Source organism: Protopterus annectens, chromosome 9.part0 (genome assembly GCF_019279795.1).
Source record: "Protopterus annectens isolate FY-2018-M chromosome 9.part0, PAN1.0, whole genome shotgun sequence".
NCBI classification, from domain to species: Eukaryota; Metazoa; Chordata; order Ceratodontiformes; family Protopteridae; genus Protopterus; species Protopterus annectens.
In genome coordinates this window covers 1,159,534,355-1,159,550,519 of record NC_056743.1, presented here as the reverse complement: position 1 = coordinate 1,159,550,519, position 16,165 = coordinate 1,159,534,355, and the positions used below count along the sequence as shown (strand labels likewise).

Here is a 16,165-nt window from a genome sequence, read left to right as displayed (position 1 = left end):
CTAATAATCTTTAATAATCTTTGTATTTTACATTTATTTACAAATGCCAGAATTATATATCAAATTCTATTTGACTAGGCTGGCAGCCTTCGCCCATCTCTCCCTAATCAACACCCCCCCCCCCCCTGTGGAGCTCAAGCAAATTTTCAAGTGCCCCTTGAGAAACATCGCTTGAAAGTGTCAAATCTATCTGAGTGTACCTCACCCCATTCCCTGTCTTGAGAGCCCATCTGCATTGGCATTGCTACTCCCACTGCAGTGCTGCACTGACATATCATATGCTTGCAACCCCCAGACTCCATCTCAGCAACTTGGCATTTTGCTGACTGGCTCTATTTAACCAAGTTAGAGGGTTGTGATCTGTCATCACAGTGAATTTTCTTCCATACAGAAAAGGCTGAAGTTTTTGTACTGCCCGCACTATGGCTAGACATTTCTTTTCTACCGGTGCATAGCATTCCTCCCTGGTTTGGAGCCTATGACTGAGATAAACAACTGGGTGCTTTTCTCCCTCTGAAGAAATCTGGCTAAGTACAGCCCCCTCCCCATTGTTTGAAGCATCCACCTGCACAACAAATTATTTGCTATAGTCTGGACTGGCTAACACAGGGGGCCCTCCCAAAGCTTCCTTAAGCTTCTGAAATGCCTGCTCACATGCTGGGGTCCACACTACCTTATCTGGCCTGTTCTTCCTTGTCAGGTCTGTGAGGGGAGCAGCTATGGTACTATAATTGGGAATGAACTTTCTGTAATACCCTGCTGTCCCTAAGAATGTCCTCACCTGCTTTTTGGTAACAGGTGCAGGCCATGCCTGAATGGTTTCCACTTTGGCAGGTTCTGGCCTTATACTACCACTCCCCACTCTATCTCCTAGGTAGGAGACCACTGCCATACCCACCTGACATTTGCTCGGCTTAATGGTCAACCCTGCCCTCTGTAGTCTGCCCAGCACCTCCCTGACATGCTGAAGGTGCTCTTTCCAGGAATGGCTGTAGATAGCAATATCATCCATGTAAGCAAGGACAAACCCTCCTGCTCCAGCTAAGATATGATCTACCAGCCTCTGGAAAGTCACTGGGGCATTCTTCATCCCAAAGGGCATCTTTGTGAACTCATACAAGCCAAAAGGAGTCACAAAGGCTGACTTCTCTCTAGCACTGGGTGTCAAAGGCACCTGCCAGTAACCCTTGGTAAGATCAATAGTTGTAAGATACTTAGTCCCACCCAGATGCTCTAGGGCCTCATTTGTCCTAGGCATGGGGTAAGCATTTGCCTCTGTGTGACTATTTAATTTCCTATAATCCACACAGAACCTGGTGTTGCCATCCTTCTTTGGCACCAGTACCAGTGGTGAGGCCCAGGGATTGTTGGACTTTTGAATCACCCTTAGTTCCAACATCTCCTGTACCTCTTCTTTCAGAGTCTGTTTGACTCTCTCAGGCACCCTATAAGGGGCCTGCCTGATAGGCCTTTGGGGTCCTGTATCCAACCGGTGCTGCACTAGGCAGGTGCTCCCTGGTTTCCCAGTGAACATGCCCCCAAACTCCTGAAACACCGCTCGGATTTCTCGAAGCTGGGTAGGGGATAGATGCTGGGACATTGCTACCCCATCCACCGAGGTGTCAACCCGAGCCACACTGAGATCAGTCACAAGATCTGTCTTAGACTCCTCCTACTATCCATTGAAAATGCTCAGCACAAGGACCTCACTATCATGGTAAGGTTTCATCATGTTAACATGGTACAATTTGTGCCCCTGCCATCTGCCTAGCACTTCCACCATGTAGTAAACATCACTTACCTTTCTTACCATCTTGTAGGGTCCCTCTCAAGCTGCTTGCAACTTGTTGTGTCTGACAGGAATGAGAACCATCACCTGCTACCCTGCAGCATACTCTCTAGCTCGAGCATTCCTGTCATTTCACACCTTTTTCTGTTGTTGGGCTTCTGCCAGGTTCTCCTGGGCCAGGCCCATTAGTTCCCTGAGCCTTGTCTTGAGGTTCAGGACATATGCCACAACAGACTCCTTGTGAGACTCACACTCACCTTCCCACTCATCTTAAAGTAAATCTAGAGGTCCCCTCACCCTATGCCCATACAGCAACTCAAAGGGTGAAAAACCTGTGAATTCCTGGGGAACCTCTCTGTAAGCAAACAACAGGGGGGGCAAATATTTGTCCCACTCCCTCTTAAACTGATCTGCAAATGCCCGTAGCATGGACTTGATTGTAGAGTTTAACCTCTCAACAAGAACATTAGTCTGGGGATGGTAGGGGTGATCTTCATGTGCTTCACCCCACAGGACTTCCACAGACAAGCCAGCAAGTCTGACATAAAATTTGTCAGACAGTATTTCCTTTGGGAAACCTACACTGCTGAAAATCTCTAGCAAAGCATTTGCCAGCTTTTTGGCCTCAATGGAGGACAAAGCCACTGCTCAGGGTATCGTGTAGCATAATCTACAATCACTAGGATATACTTTTTCCCTGTGGGACTTGGGGTACTCAGAGGACCCACAATATCCATAGCTACCCCCTGAAATGGCTCCTCAATCACTGATAAAGGCATCAAAGGAGCTCTCACCTTGTCTCCTGCCTTGCCTACCTTTTGGCACTGCTCACAGGTCCTGCAGTATCCTGTTACATCTCTGGAAATTCCAGGCCAATATAAGTTTTGCATAATGTGCCTCTTTGTACATTTTATGCCCATATGACCTGCAAAGGGAATATCATGGGCTATGGCTAGAAGCACCAGACGGTAAGCTCTAGGCTCTACCAACTGCTGTACTCTTTCACCTTCTAGCCCTCCCTCAGGGGTCCACTCTCTGCACAGTAACCCTTTGTTCCAGTATACAGATCCCCCCTTCCCTTGAGAATCAGGTGCCTCCCTAGCTACTTGCCTCAGGCCTTGCAATGTAGGGTCTGAGAGCTGAGTCTGTCTCAAGTCTCTCCTTGTAACCCTTCCCAGCTCCCCGTCCACAGGAAATCTGGCATCCTCTGACAGTGGTGCCTCACTGTCAGCCTGGGTACTACTACTCACCTCTACCTTTGCAATTACCCTGTCCAAGGGAACATCAGTACTCACAAGCACCTGTGGCTCACATTCAGTCTCACTGCTACAGAGCAGCTCCCTCCCTGAAGTAACCACCTCAGCAGTCCTGGCTGCAAGTGTGCAGTCTGTCTGGGTCTCCCCCAGGCTACCAGACCCACATGCTTGTCTCCAAGCCTGAATGCATGTAACTGCATAAGTACATAGTACTGCCTCATCCAAATCCTTCCCTCTCAGGAAATCTGCAGAATGATAGCTCCATACCCTTGTTGTCTCAAGATAACCCACTGTTGGCATTTTGTCTTTCCCACTCACTGGCTCCCTCACCTTTGGTTCCCCACCTTGCCTCCGTGGACATATGTATGCCACATGGCCCCACTGGATGCATTCAAAACATTTAACCCTAGCTCCTGGACGTGTACCTGGACTAATGGCTTCCCCTGCTACTGGCAGATTCTGTTGGGGCAGTCTGTGCTGCCCACCATGGGTTCCTTTAGACCCATGAGCAGTACTGGGGAGTCCCCTTCCTGTGCAGGGCTTTCCTGCTGGCCAGGAATAGGTCTCCCTCCTTCCCCAACATATCTGAAGTAGCACATTGTCTATCAGCTAACCAGATCCTCATGTCCTCAGGCAAAGTACTAAGGGCTTGTTCCCTCACCAAAAGGTCTGCCAGCCCATCAAAAGTGGTGACCTGACATCCACTCACCCAGCTATGAAAATAAATGCTCAGTTCAGCAACATATTCACATACATTTTCATCTGCCTTGCGTCTATGCTCACGAATCTTTTTCCTATACATTTCAGGTGTTAGCTTAAAACATTCCAACAAGTGCCTTTTTAAAGCAGTATAATCAAAACAGTCAATGTCATGCATTTTTGCTAAAGAAGTTACAGCTTTACCATGGAGTAAGGGGGTCAGGAACCGTACCCAGAGCCCTTGGTCAACTTCATACTGTTTACATACCCACTCAAACATATGAATGAAGCTATCAAAATTATCCCTCTCTTTAAAGTGTGGAAGAAATTTACTGACCTTTTGTGCTTCTGGGTCAGGCTACTCCCTTCCCCATTACCTCCATGACTCTGGCGATGAGTCAGCATTTCCCTCTCATGCCTCCTCTGCTGTTCATTTTCCTCTGCTTGTAGACTCCTCACTTTCTCGGCTGCTTCTAGTTCCACACGCCTGGCCTACAACTCAAGTCTCTTTAGCTCCAGCTGGATTTTTAAGTCCACTGCAGAAATGTTGAGCTGTCCATTCTCCAAGGCTGCAATCAGGTCTGCTTTAGTCAGGTTTCCATGCACCAGTCCCCTAGCTTGGCACATCTCCGCCAGCTGGCTCCTTGTCAGCTTTCCATACTCTTCTGCTGACATGCTGTCTGCTCACCCTGACTAATACTAAGCTAACAAAAGAAATAAAACAATTGTGATACAGTTAAACAAATGAAATAGCCCAAAAACAAATAAACAAAATGATGGCAGGAGGAAAGAAAACGAAAAAAGCTAGAATCCAAACAAATAGCGTACAAGACTTTTAATCACCGCTTTCATCAACAGACTTCCTCAGAATACATTCATTCAAAAAAACAATGCCCTTAAATACATGTTAAAAACCAATTTACAAAGTGTTAACAAGTTAATTAATAATTAAAAAATAATGAAAGTCAATTTATTTAAAAAAGAAAGACAAATCATGGTGTTTGTTTATAGATAATTTACGGTATTTTAAAAAACATTTTACATTTATTGTTTCGTTCAAACCCGGAGGTTTATCTGATGCTAACTTGATCTGCCATAGAGTCTCTCTTTGCTCCAGGTAATTTTTAAAATCTCCAGCCCTCATATTTTGTTTGCAAACTTCTACCACAGAAAAAACAAATTTCTTAAAGTTACAACAGATACTAGAATGTTTAAATAAGGCATTGTTAGGATCTTCACTTTTTATGCTGTATATATGTTCTTTAATGCGTGTCCCCAAACTTCTGGTGGTCATTCCCACATAGAAAGCGGGACACGCAGTGCACAAAGCAATATAAACAACGCCAAATGTATTACAAGTGATATATCCTGGCACCTCTAAAGTTCTATCTGCAGTAATAACAGAAATAAAGGGACCTGTAGAAATATATCTACAGATTTTACAGTTCTGACAACAAAACATACCTTTTTTGGTACTGATAGCCTTATTAATACCTAAATTGTCACATTCTAGCAGCTTCTTAATATTATAGTTATTTCGAAAAATAAAATTGGGTTTCTTGCTAACCACTCGAGTAATATCAGAGTTCCCCTGAATAATTCTCCAGTTTTTTCTAAAGTAGATCTAATACGGTTGCTATCAGCACTCATTTCTAATGAACACACTAATCCAGTCTCAACAGTACTTAAACATGAACTTTGATGGACCGTACCCTGATTTGATTTATTCAAAATAGCTGGATAGTGTGTCAAGTGTTTATTAAAAATTTCATTTCCACTTTCCATTATTAAAGCCTCATCATACCCTTTATCTAGAAAAAGAGAGCCACTGAAAATGAATTCCTGTATTAAATCTTCTTTTTTACTGGTCATACGGCTAGCTCTGATAAACTGGCCCCTAGGTATGTTCTTGATGACATGCTTTGGGTGACTGCTTTGATAATGTAGGTAACCATTTGTAAAAGTCTGTTTTCGAAAAATCTTGCTATGAAATCTATTTTCGGCATGGTCCCACCAAAAACAAATATCTAAAAAACTAATAGTTAAACCATTACTACCTTTGGTAAACTTCAGATAACTAGATAAAGAATTTATTTCATTAAAAAAAATCATTCACTGTACAGTCATTACCTTCAATCATAAAAATTAAATCATCAATAAATCTAGAATAAAATACAATATTGTATTTTTTATTTAATATGGGCATATATTCAACAATAAAACAATTGTGATCTGGACTCTGAGTATACACTGCATGGCTGTTTTAGAGTACAAAACACTTTTAGAGATCACTGTACATAAGCTACAGGAATTCGCTCTGCCCATACCACTACAAGCCAATTAGTATGTGAAGCAGATCCCAGCACTGCCAAACACTTGTGAGACCATGCCCTGGCCCAGCAATCAAGGAGCCTCAATCCTCACCACTAACACCAGGGAGGTCATCTGATAGAAGAGAGGAAAGGATAACTAATGCACACAGTAAAGCACAATTTCTCTTAAATGCACACAGAGATCACAGTCAGTCTGGGATGGTTGCTCCTTTGCTCACCAGGTTCCCAATAAGACTCCCCACTGGCACAGCATAGATTCCAGGTGTCAGCCTAGCTGGGCAAGCTAAAACCTCCAGTACCGTCTCTGTCCAACCAGTGCTTCATGTCCCTGCCCAAGTAGCTGACACAACACACACATACACTTTGAGGTAAGTATTTATACAACTTCACAGATACTCCTGGGAAAGGCTGACACAGATTCCCCAGCTGTGACCCTTTACCCAGACCATACTGTAGTAATCCCTGCCACCACCCAGCTAATAATATCAGCTATTAAAAGGCTCTTAAAAGGGTGTCCAGTTATTACTGTGCGATATTATTATCCAATTGGTAATGTGATTATACAGTCTAAGGTTTATTTTAGAGTGGCCTATTACAATAACCTCTATAAATATGCATTGTACTCTAGATCTTATCTCTACACAAACCAGCCACAGGTAAAGATTTTTAAAATATTTAATAATAAATAATTAAAACACAAGACCAAACTACTACACCACAGAGATATCTAAGAGTTCAGAGATCACACAGAAACTTAAAATAATACATTAGGACAGGCCTGATTTCAAAGAAAAATACCTAATTAATCTTTACTAGCATTAACTATTCCTACAAGAAATCACAGTGCTAGAAACTTACATTTGAGCTTAGGTAGAGTGCTGAGTTAGATATCCAAGATCAAAATGCTCCCAGCCTCTTGTGAGAGATAGTAATTAAACATTACTAACAAACATGTCAGTAAGGCCCTCCCAAATTACATCATTTTGGACACTTAGGCTTTCCCAGTATTCATATTGCATCATCGTAACATCTGGTCTGAGTTCTCAGGTCACAAACTGCATTATTTAGCAATCTAACACCTGCTCAAAAACTTTCAACTATACAAGGCATTTCACATATACACTCTAGCAGAAATCAGAGCAATAAAGCACCTTCCACATGTAAATTCAGGTCATAAACTTTAGCCTTAAAACAATGGGCATGAAACCTTCATCCAGATGCACTGGAGCCGAATTCTAACATGAAAGGGTCACAACATGCTTCACTGGGCCAGTAGAGTGCAATGTTGTCACATATTTTGCAGTTCCACATTTCACAGTATTCTTTTATACTCAAAAAACATGCCTGTATTTTACATTTATTTACAAATGCCAGAATTATATATCAAATTCTGTTTGACTAGGCTGGCAGCCTTCGCCCATCTCTCCCCAATCATCACAGTAACGATGAGGAACAACTGACTATCCGATCTGCTGTTTTCAATTCTTGTTTTCATTTTTGCTTTTTTTCTCATCACACATAATTCCCTTCTTGTTTCCATCTTCTTATTTCACTCATGGAAGAGGACTTGTGTTGTCCTCTGCCTATTGTTTTCTGGGTCATAAAGAATTGATTTGTAGGCATATACAACAAATTTCTTTCATTAGACAAAGATGATGCTGTACCAGAATACTGTAACGTCTTCACAATCCTACTATAAAATTTAAAAGAATAGCTCAGCTACCATCGACTGTGTGGGGGTTAGACAGATAGATGGCCCTGAAGTAGGAAGGATGAGCAATATGACATTGCTGATAGTTAGCACCACAGGGAACAGAAAGAAAACAATCTTCAGCACAATGCACACATTCTATCAGGAAAGCAACACGTCTTTATATCTTTCTTGAACTAGAAAATATTGATTCAGTCTAACCCCACCCGACCCTTTATTCCTTATAAATGCATGAATTATACTACATTAGGTGCCTGGATGTGTCATATTTGGGAATTACCTTTCTAAGTCTTTTGCTGTAGATAACAGCAATGGAAATGATAGTAGATAGTAGTGCACATTTTTTGTTATATGCAGTAATCATACTACAGAAGCCAACATGCACAACCAAAACACTGGCGTTAGTAGAAGTTGCATATATCCTTTGATAATTCTAGCAAAAGTGATGGATGAAGGTTTACATCTGCTACCAGAGACTGGAAGTCCAGTGGAGTGACATTACAGCAGGCTTAGAAGGTAATATGCATAAAATTAGACAATGTCCACCATAGATAACTAAAGCTTCAGAAAGAACATTCATTTTAGATGTGTAGAAAGTTCCAGACTTCTTATTTCTGTTTTAATTGATTTTGATGTTGGTTCGTTGATTTCAGAATGAAGAAAGGCATTCCAGATCGATGCAGTGGACACTTTGATGCCATAACACAGATCCGTGGTGAAATTTTCTTTTTCAAAGGTAACTGGTTTATAGATGTCTTTTTTTCATGTTTTCAGTACACTTTGTTCTTTGGTTCCCAACTGGGTGACATTAGTATCCTGTTAGCATTATTATCATCTTCCTCTAGGAAATTTATGAATTCCATTTTCTACCCATTCCACAGCTAACCCCCATACTCCATACATAGTATCAGCATGGGTCTGAAAGTATATGCCCCAGAGGAGCAGAAGTCTCACTACGAGCCCTGACACTGATCATGTCATCCTAGAAACAGCTCTTGATTATCCAATTGATCACTGATCATGTGACACTAAAAGCAGCTCATGGCTGTTTAAGTACAAATGTATCATGTGACTCTAGAAGCAGCATATGACCATCCAAATGCAGTGGATAATGGAAACAACTATCATCGTTCCTGCACATGCATTGTTTACACAGATAACATGGGCTCCTTCTCCACTGTAAGAATCCTGGAAACAATAAGCAGTTCTGCCACATGAATTCACCTAAATAATACAATGTGCATTTAACTGATGACATTCCCAGACTATATGTAGCTACATACCCTGCTTAGCAGGTTGTCATACCTGAAAGCCCTGTCACTTGCTGTACCCTGGGAGACTAGATGAGCCCAGAGAACACTTCTACTGGTCAGTTTATGCAAATTATTGTATTACAAAGTTTGACAAAAGTTTGTGACAAACATTCTACAGCAAAAAGACCAAATTGGATTGTTCAAGGTTTTGCAAACAATCCACTACAATACACACACATTTACTTGAGACAACATCTAAAGTCTTTTGCCTTTCCTTAGTACCCACTTCTATCTAGCACTAAACAAGAAAGATGTGGCCTTCCTTGGCCACTAACACCATACAGCTTAGCCAGTATTGCCTTCTCAGAGATTGGAACTGGCACTTAATTGATAGACAGAAGTAAGTGGTTGGACAATGGGGCAAGTAAATCAGTTGACAAATAGAAGCAGTTGATTATGGGACATAGCATGAAGTTCTAAATTGAATCCTGGAGCCTGTGGTCTGAACTTAGGTGTGACCAATGTTGTTATTCTAAGAGTACTGTGTGAATGCTAAGGAAACAAAACTATTCTTTCTCAAGTAGGAAATTTTCCAAAAGCAGGAAACCTGTTTTTAAAACTGATTGATATCCCACACATTATGACATGATGGTTTTATTGTACCATTGCAGCTAACCATGTCTTCATGACTTTGTAAGCATATCTGATTCTAATAGTACCTCACCCTTCTCGCTAATTAATTTTCTTTTATTTTCTCTGCTTCCCTTTAGCACTGTCAATAGCTTCATTTTTGTTCATTTTCCATTTAAGGCACATGGTATTAGGAAACAGAGACACCGATAAATGCTTTTTTTATTCCCATGGGTGCAAACTTATTTCGTGGTGAACATTATCTTATGAAAAATCTTATCATCAAGTTAAGAAATATAACTGAGCTCAGATGCAAAGCAGTGAAAAACATGAAAAAACATAACTATAAAACATACCATACATAGGTTCATAGGTAGGTACTAGGCTATCTGCCCGAAGGCATTTATAAGCCTAGCCAGAATGTGTTGGCATTCGCCGCCCCCTTAGATTAGTTTCCTTTGCCTCTGTCCAGCAGACCCATTGAAGTGATCCCCGGGGTAAGATTTCTGTTTCCCATCCACTCATCAAGGTTTCTCTTGAAGAGGGTTAGCGAGGAGCTCTGCCTAATGTAGATTGGAATCTTGTTCCAGAGCATGGGAAGTCTCTGGGACAGGAATCTATCCCTCCAGCACATCCTATTTATTGTTGTGGTGAGGTTTAGATCACAAGAGCGTGTAGGGGATATGGTTTTCTTTAGGTGGAGCATGTCCATCAATTTTGGGTTGGACATGGCCTTGTATGACAGGCAGAGATCACCTCTGAGTAGGCGGTATGCAACTGAGTACAGCTGGAGTTTCTTCAGTCAAGCTGCATAGGGAATCTGTTTGAGGCCAGTGATCCTCTTGGTGAGGTACTTCTGTGGTCTTTCCAGCTGTTGCAGGTGTCTTGTAAGGTACATCCCAACTGGGGCATTGTGCTATATGATAGGTCTGATGAGTGATGTGTAGACGGGCACAATGACCTCTTTTGATCTGGATGCAAACCCCTTTGTGATTAGGTGGGCCACATAGAAGGATTTTCTAACCACTTTGGCAATGTGATTATCAAAGGAGAGATTACTATCTACTTGGGTCCCCAGATCCTTTATTATGCCTTAGTTTGTGGGTACTTTGTTTTTTTCCAAAGGGGATGACTATGCACTTTTTGGTATTTAGCTTGAGGCCATGGTTTTGACACAAGGTATCTGTCTCAGTGAAACTCTTTTGGAGGCTGTCTGTGTCAGCCGGACAGTCAGTCATAGCCCCTAGTTTGCAGTCGTCTGCAAACTTGGTCAGCCATAGTCCTCCTGTGCTTGCCTGTACCTCTGAGAAGTATATGCCGAACAGGAGGGGTTCTAGGACTGAGCCCTGGGGAACGCCACTTGTAACCGATTTAGAGTCAGACCTAACTCCCGCAACTCTTACCGTGTGCATTCTATTCGTGAGCCAGTTAGCAAAGCATTAATGCAGACTTAAGGAATGTTTAAATAAAGTAGAGGAGGATTGCGAGTATTGAATGGCTTAAATCACTGTTGTTTATTTCTGTAGTTTTGTCAGCTAGCAGATTGTTATTTTATTTTACATTTATTGACCAGTGAAGTCCAGCTGGCCACAAAGACCCCTTTTCAGTGAAGGCCCAGGGAGAAAAACTTGAGTAAATGAAGTAAAATCAAAATCTTTTAAATTATACAGTATCAACAATGTCAGGCAGAATACAATTAATCTAAATTTTACAATGTCAGAATAGATAAGATAGTAACTATGCATACAGTAGTAAGACCGTCTTCACATTTCAGCTATTTTAAATACAATGTGAAAACATTTTTACAAGGAGAATTTTTCTTGTTACATGCTTACAAATGAGTTGGTGAAAAGATTAATCTGTCTCATACCTTGGGGTATATATAGGAAAGCAAATATAACTAAGGATACTTGATGTTAACACAGCAGCTGCTGAGTGAAGCAGTTAAGTAGCAGATTGAAATAGCGTACTTTACATAATACATTTTATGATAAAAACTAAGAGCTAGAGGAAACAACTACTGCAAACAAGTTCACATATTGCGGGGTGGATGGGACATACCACCATAAATTCCATTGCAGGGGTTCTGCCACCACATCCTCCTAAATTAAAAACTGACATTTACACTTGTGGCCTGTTAAATATTATTGTTATATGGTCTGTTAAATGTTATTGTTATTTTAGTTATTGCTTTTGGTATTTAAGTTTTTAAGCAGTTAAATAGCCTTTAATTTGAAACATACTATCCTAAAGTTGAATTACATCATAAATAGAAGGGATACTTAGTTTGCTGGAAAACTAAATATGACCTGTATCTTTGGGGTTCCTATTATATAATCGAAGATGCAATCCTTTGAATGTGTCTTGATCAAACTTGAAAGCACGAAAGAGCAAAATAGCGAAATGGCATATAAGTGAATTCTTTCCCTGGGAAAGAAATCACTTGGCCACCTCCGTTACTTTGCTGTTTTCATCACTGTAGTGCGATCTCGGAGTTGGTATATTTAAGTAGGGGTGTGTGGGGGGCATAGCCCACATCAGGGGGGTGGGGCAGGGGGCGAAGCCCCCCACTTTAAGTAATGTTTTGAAATTTTTATTTTTATTTTTATTTTTGTGGAACAGCAATTTTTTTTCCCTGAGAAAAAAATCACTGTCCTGTGTGTTCAGGATTGTAAGCTTTCGCTTACATGGGGTCAATAAATCAGCGATCGCTTTTTTAAGCGTTTGGTGATTTAATATAGACCCTATCTTTGAGGTAATGTAACCTTGCAGTGAGTATATTTATTAGTTTGTGGTGGTGTGTGAGAAGGTACAAGGGATGCAGCAACCACATACACATTTCATAGCTTTTTAAAGTTATTTTTTTTTTTTTTTTTTACATTTGTAAGATAATGTACTCATTTTTTTCTAGCACTATTGTACATGACAGAAGAAAATGTAATATGTGTCGAATGGTCACATGCCCATTTTTTCCACTCCATAGCTACTCATAATACAAAAAGTACCGTATAATTTTGGTTCTGAATTTTTTAGGTTTAGCTGAAGACTTGCTATTAAACTGCTGCTTCTGCTTAGACACACCTTTGAAGTACAGTATGGACAGTATCACTTTTGTTACTATAAAGGATGGTGACTATGATTGTGAGGTACGTGGAGTATATTGCATATGAAGGAAAGCTAAGGAACCTCAACTTTTTTCAGTGAAAAAGAGGAGAATAGGAACATGATCGGGACATATACGGCACAAAGGAATAAAGTGAAGAGGTCACACTGGAAAGGAAGGGGAAGAGCAGGAAGGAGGGTCATGACCCCTAAGTTAAGGAAACACAGTTTAATGTTGATATAAGGAAATACTCTTTTTACAGAGAGGGTGGGTGACAGGTAAAACCAATTACCTGAATAGGTGGTTTACATTAAGACAGCTGAGGTTTTTAAAGTAGAATGGGATTCCTGAAGCAATGGGATAGGAGAAGCTGTCTCAAGCTTGCTGCAGCACCCTGGTAGACCAGACAGACTCACAGTTTTCTCCTACTGGTTAGTTAACACAACATCTTGTGTTGAGAAGTTTGACAAAATCTGTGGTATATGCTCTACATCAAGAAGACCAAATTGTTACTTTAATTTGCTCAGGGCATTACAAGCAACCTACCACAATTCACTTAAGACAGACTCTGAAGTCAGCTGCCTTTCCTTAGTACTCACTTCTGCCTAGCAGTAAACATTTGTATTTATATTCTGCACATAATTGAATGCAGCAGTGCCAACTTTGAGAAATACTTCTGTATATTTTCACTGGCTGTAAGTTATACAAGGACACCAAAACCCAGGTATATGCTACAGTTATCCATACTGTTCTTTATGGATGTGAAATTTGTGGGATTTAAGACATCTTCTAAATGGTATGTGAAGATATAATACAATATGATGTGATATCATGTGCTATCATATTGTATTATATATCATACACATCAAATCATGACATATCATAGTGTATCATATATGTCAAATCATATGTCATATCCAATCTCATACAATATCACATTGTATCATAGCATATCATATTGTATTATATCTTATCATATCATACCATATTATATTATATTATATATAAATGCTGGAGAAGAAGAATGTGAGCATGTCTAGTCTGCCCAAGTGTTGCAGCAAACCCTAAGCAGCAGCTATTTCCCTTTTTTTCCTCTCACTTCAGGTATTCTGAGCCTTTCCAAATGTCACAGTTGTCACAGCCTGTACAACACATTTTGGCTACTAACACAAGGAAGAAATATCATCTAATATGTAAGATGAACTGAGTTCTCTTAATAAGATAATTATGTCAGTTTGTATCTACTTCCCCTTACTATCCAGCCTAACCTGATTTCCTATCTCTTTGAAAGTTCTGTGCACCTATCCGTGAGCATTACCTATCCTATTTCCTAGTGAACTACGTTTAAGCCCTGTAACCCCCTTCATATGGCATTTCTTCCATTTCATATCATCCTCATTGCCTTTCTCTGTATCATTTCCAGAAATGTGAAATTTGTCTTCTCTAAGACCTTCACAACTATGCACAGTATTCCACCTGTGTACTTATAGGACCTGTAAGGAGGGCATCATCATCATCACCACCACCATCATCATCATCATCACCATCATCTTTGCATGCTGAATGATACACCCAAACACATGTAGCGGAATACTTAGCTTCTCCCTGCTACTGTTCTTTCATGCTGTACCTAGTGGTTTTAAGTAATAATAATCCCAAGTACTTGTACAGCTTATTGCATGTTTGTCACTTTTAAGGTGTACATGGAAGTGTTTAAGTGAAACTTTTACCTCTAAGGCCACACATCCAGCTTCTTCTGGTCACTTGTTAGACATGCATCCATATCATGTGCTGTCTTCATTACCCTGCTATTAAAGTGTGAGCCAGAATTCCAAGCCCTTAATGAGGTCTGAGCTGAAGGTGTTAAATTGCACTAGATCTATAACTGATCCATCTGAGATATCAGCTGTCACTTGTTCACATATGGGGGCTTCCTCTAATTATCACCTTCTCCTCCTTTCCTTTACCCATTCTTCTACCCCTTCAGTTTTACAAGGAGCCTGCAGCAGGGACCAAGTTTAAGGCTTTACTAAAGAATGTGTAGACCACATGTAGAGAACTTACTCTAACCACCTTTAACCAAAACAGAAAAAAATGGATCAGGTCAGTATAACAAGATTTTCCTGCTGTAAAGCAAAAGAAAAATTCATAAAGTGGACCATTCTGCTTTATGAACCTTGTCACTTTTAACTTCAGATCTGTTTCTACCTTTTTGTTCCTTAATGAAGTTACCCTTACTAGCCTGTAGTCCCCTGGGATGCTTTTTGCTTTATCCTTGTAGATTGTTATCAATGCTGCTTGCTTCTAGTCTACTAAGTCTAGTCGCTCCCAAAGAGTCCATTTTGAAGATATTTGTAAGAAGTTCAGCTAGGATCTCTATGGTTATATAACGAACCAGTACACCCAGAAATAAAAGCAAAAGATACATTCCACCTGGTACAAGCAGTACCCAATTCCAAAAAGGGAACTGCTAGTAAGTAATAATCCAGAAACACCACAAGCAGTAAAATGACTAAAGCCTTTTATTCACAAGTAGCTTTTCATCCTCAGTAAAACATATACTTCTTCAGAATGAAACAGTGATAGCCAGAACTTACTTGTATACCATTTCTATAATAGAATAATTGAATCAAGTGAGATGATTAATTAAAGAAGCCTTCTTGTTTAAAGGGAAATCTTATTCAGAAAAAAATGTTTAAATACTTCTTGTATTAAAAGCTGTACAGAAAAGTATCACATGCATAAATACAACAGTTAAAAAAGTCAAAAGTGCAATGAATATATAAAAAGTGACATATAAGAAATAATATGTAAAAACATTTATAAAAAGCTCTTGTTAAAAACATGAATACAAGGAAGTATAGTGCTGAATAAATATGTGTGTATGTACTTTAAAAAAAAAAAAGCTACAGAATGAGCTGTTGGAGATGTATCATAGCTTGTTACCTTTTTGTTTTTAGACTGGAACTAGAGAAGCACATTCATTAATGCCCAGGGAATGTGTGGTATCTAACCTGAGCTGCAACATCTGTTCTCTTAGTTCAATATCTTCATTCCAAGAGCTCTCCCAGGGTTGTGTGTTATTCTTTCTAGAATAATAAATGAGAAATGTTTAAAGCCAATACATAGCATTGAATGTCTGTAAAGAGCATTCTTTTGGTTACATTTTAGGATGTCATAATTGTGTTTGCATATCTGCTTTTTCAGTTGTCTCTCCATTTTTACAACATAGAATGCTAAACAGGTGCAACAAATCACTAAATATATTATCCCTTTTGTTAGACAATTTCCATCCTGTGCAAAGACAACTGATTTTAAATTATTGGTGAGTTGGACTTGCTGACACTCCAAAATGTATTTGCATTGACTACAACTCCCACACTTTCTTGTG

The 16,165-nt window shown here is 40.1% G+C and overlaps 1 protein-coding gene across 1 annotated transcript in view; it reads left to right on the top strand.

The window, feature by feature from the left end:
- LOC122811893 (matrix metalloproteinase-17-like) overlaps window positions 1-16,165 on the top strand; it is a 609,760-nt gene that overhangs the window by 224,649 nt on the left and 368,946 nt on the right. The window contains exon 8 of the mRNA XM_044084040.1: window positions 8,442-8,524. Coding sequence (XP_043939975.1) covers window positions 8,442-8,524 — 83 coding nt within the window. The remainder of the gene's footprint in view (window positions 1-8,441; window positions 8,525-16,165) is intronic.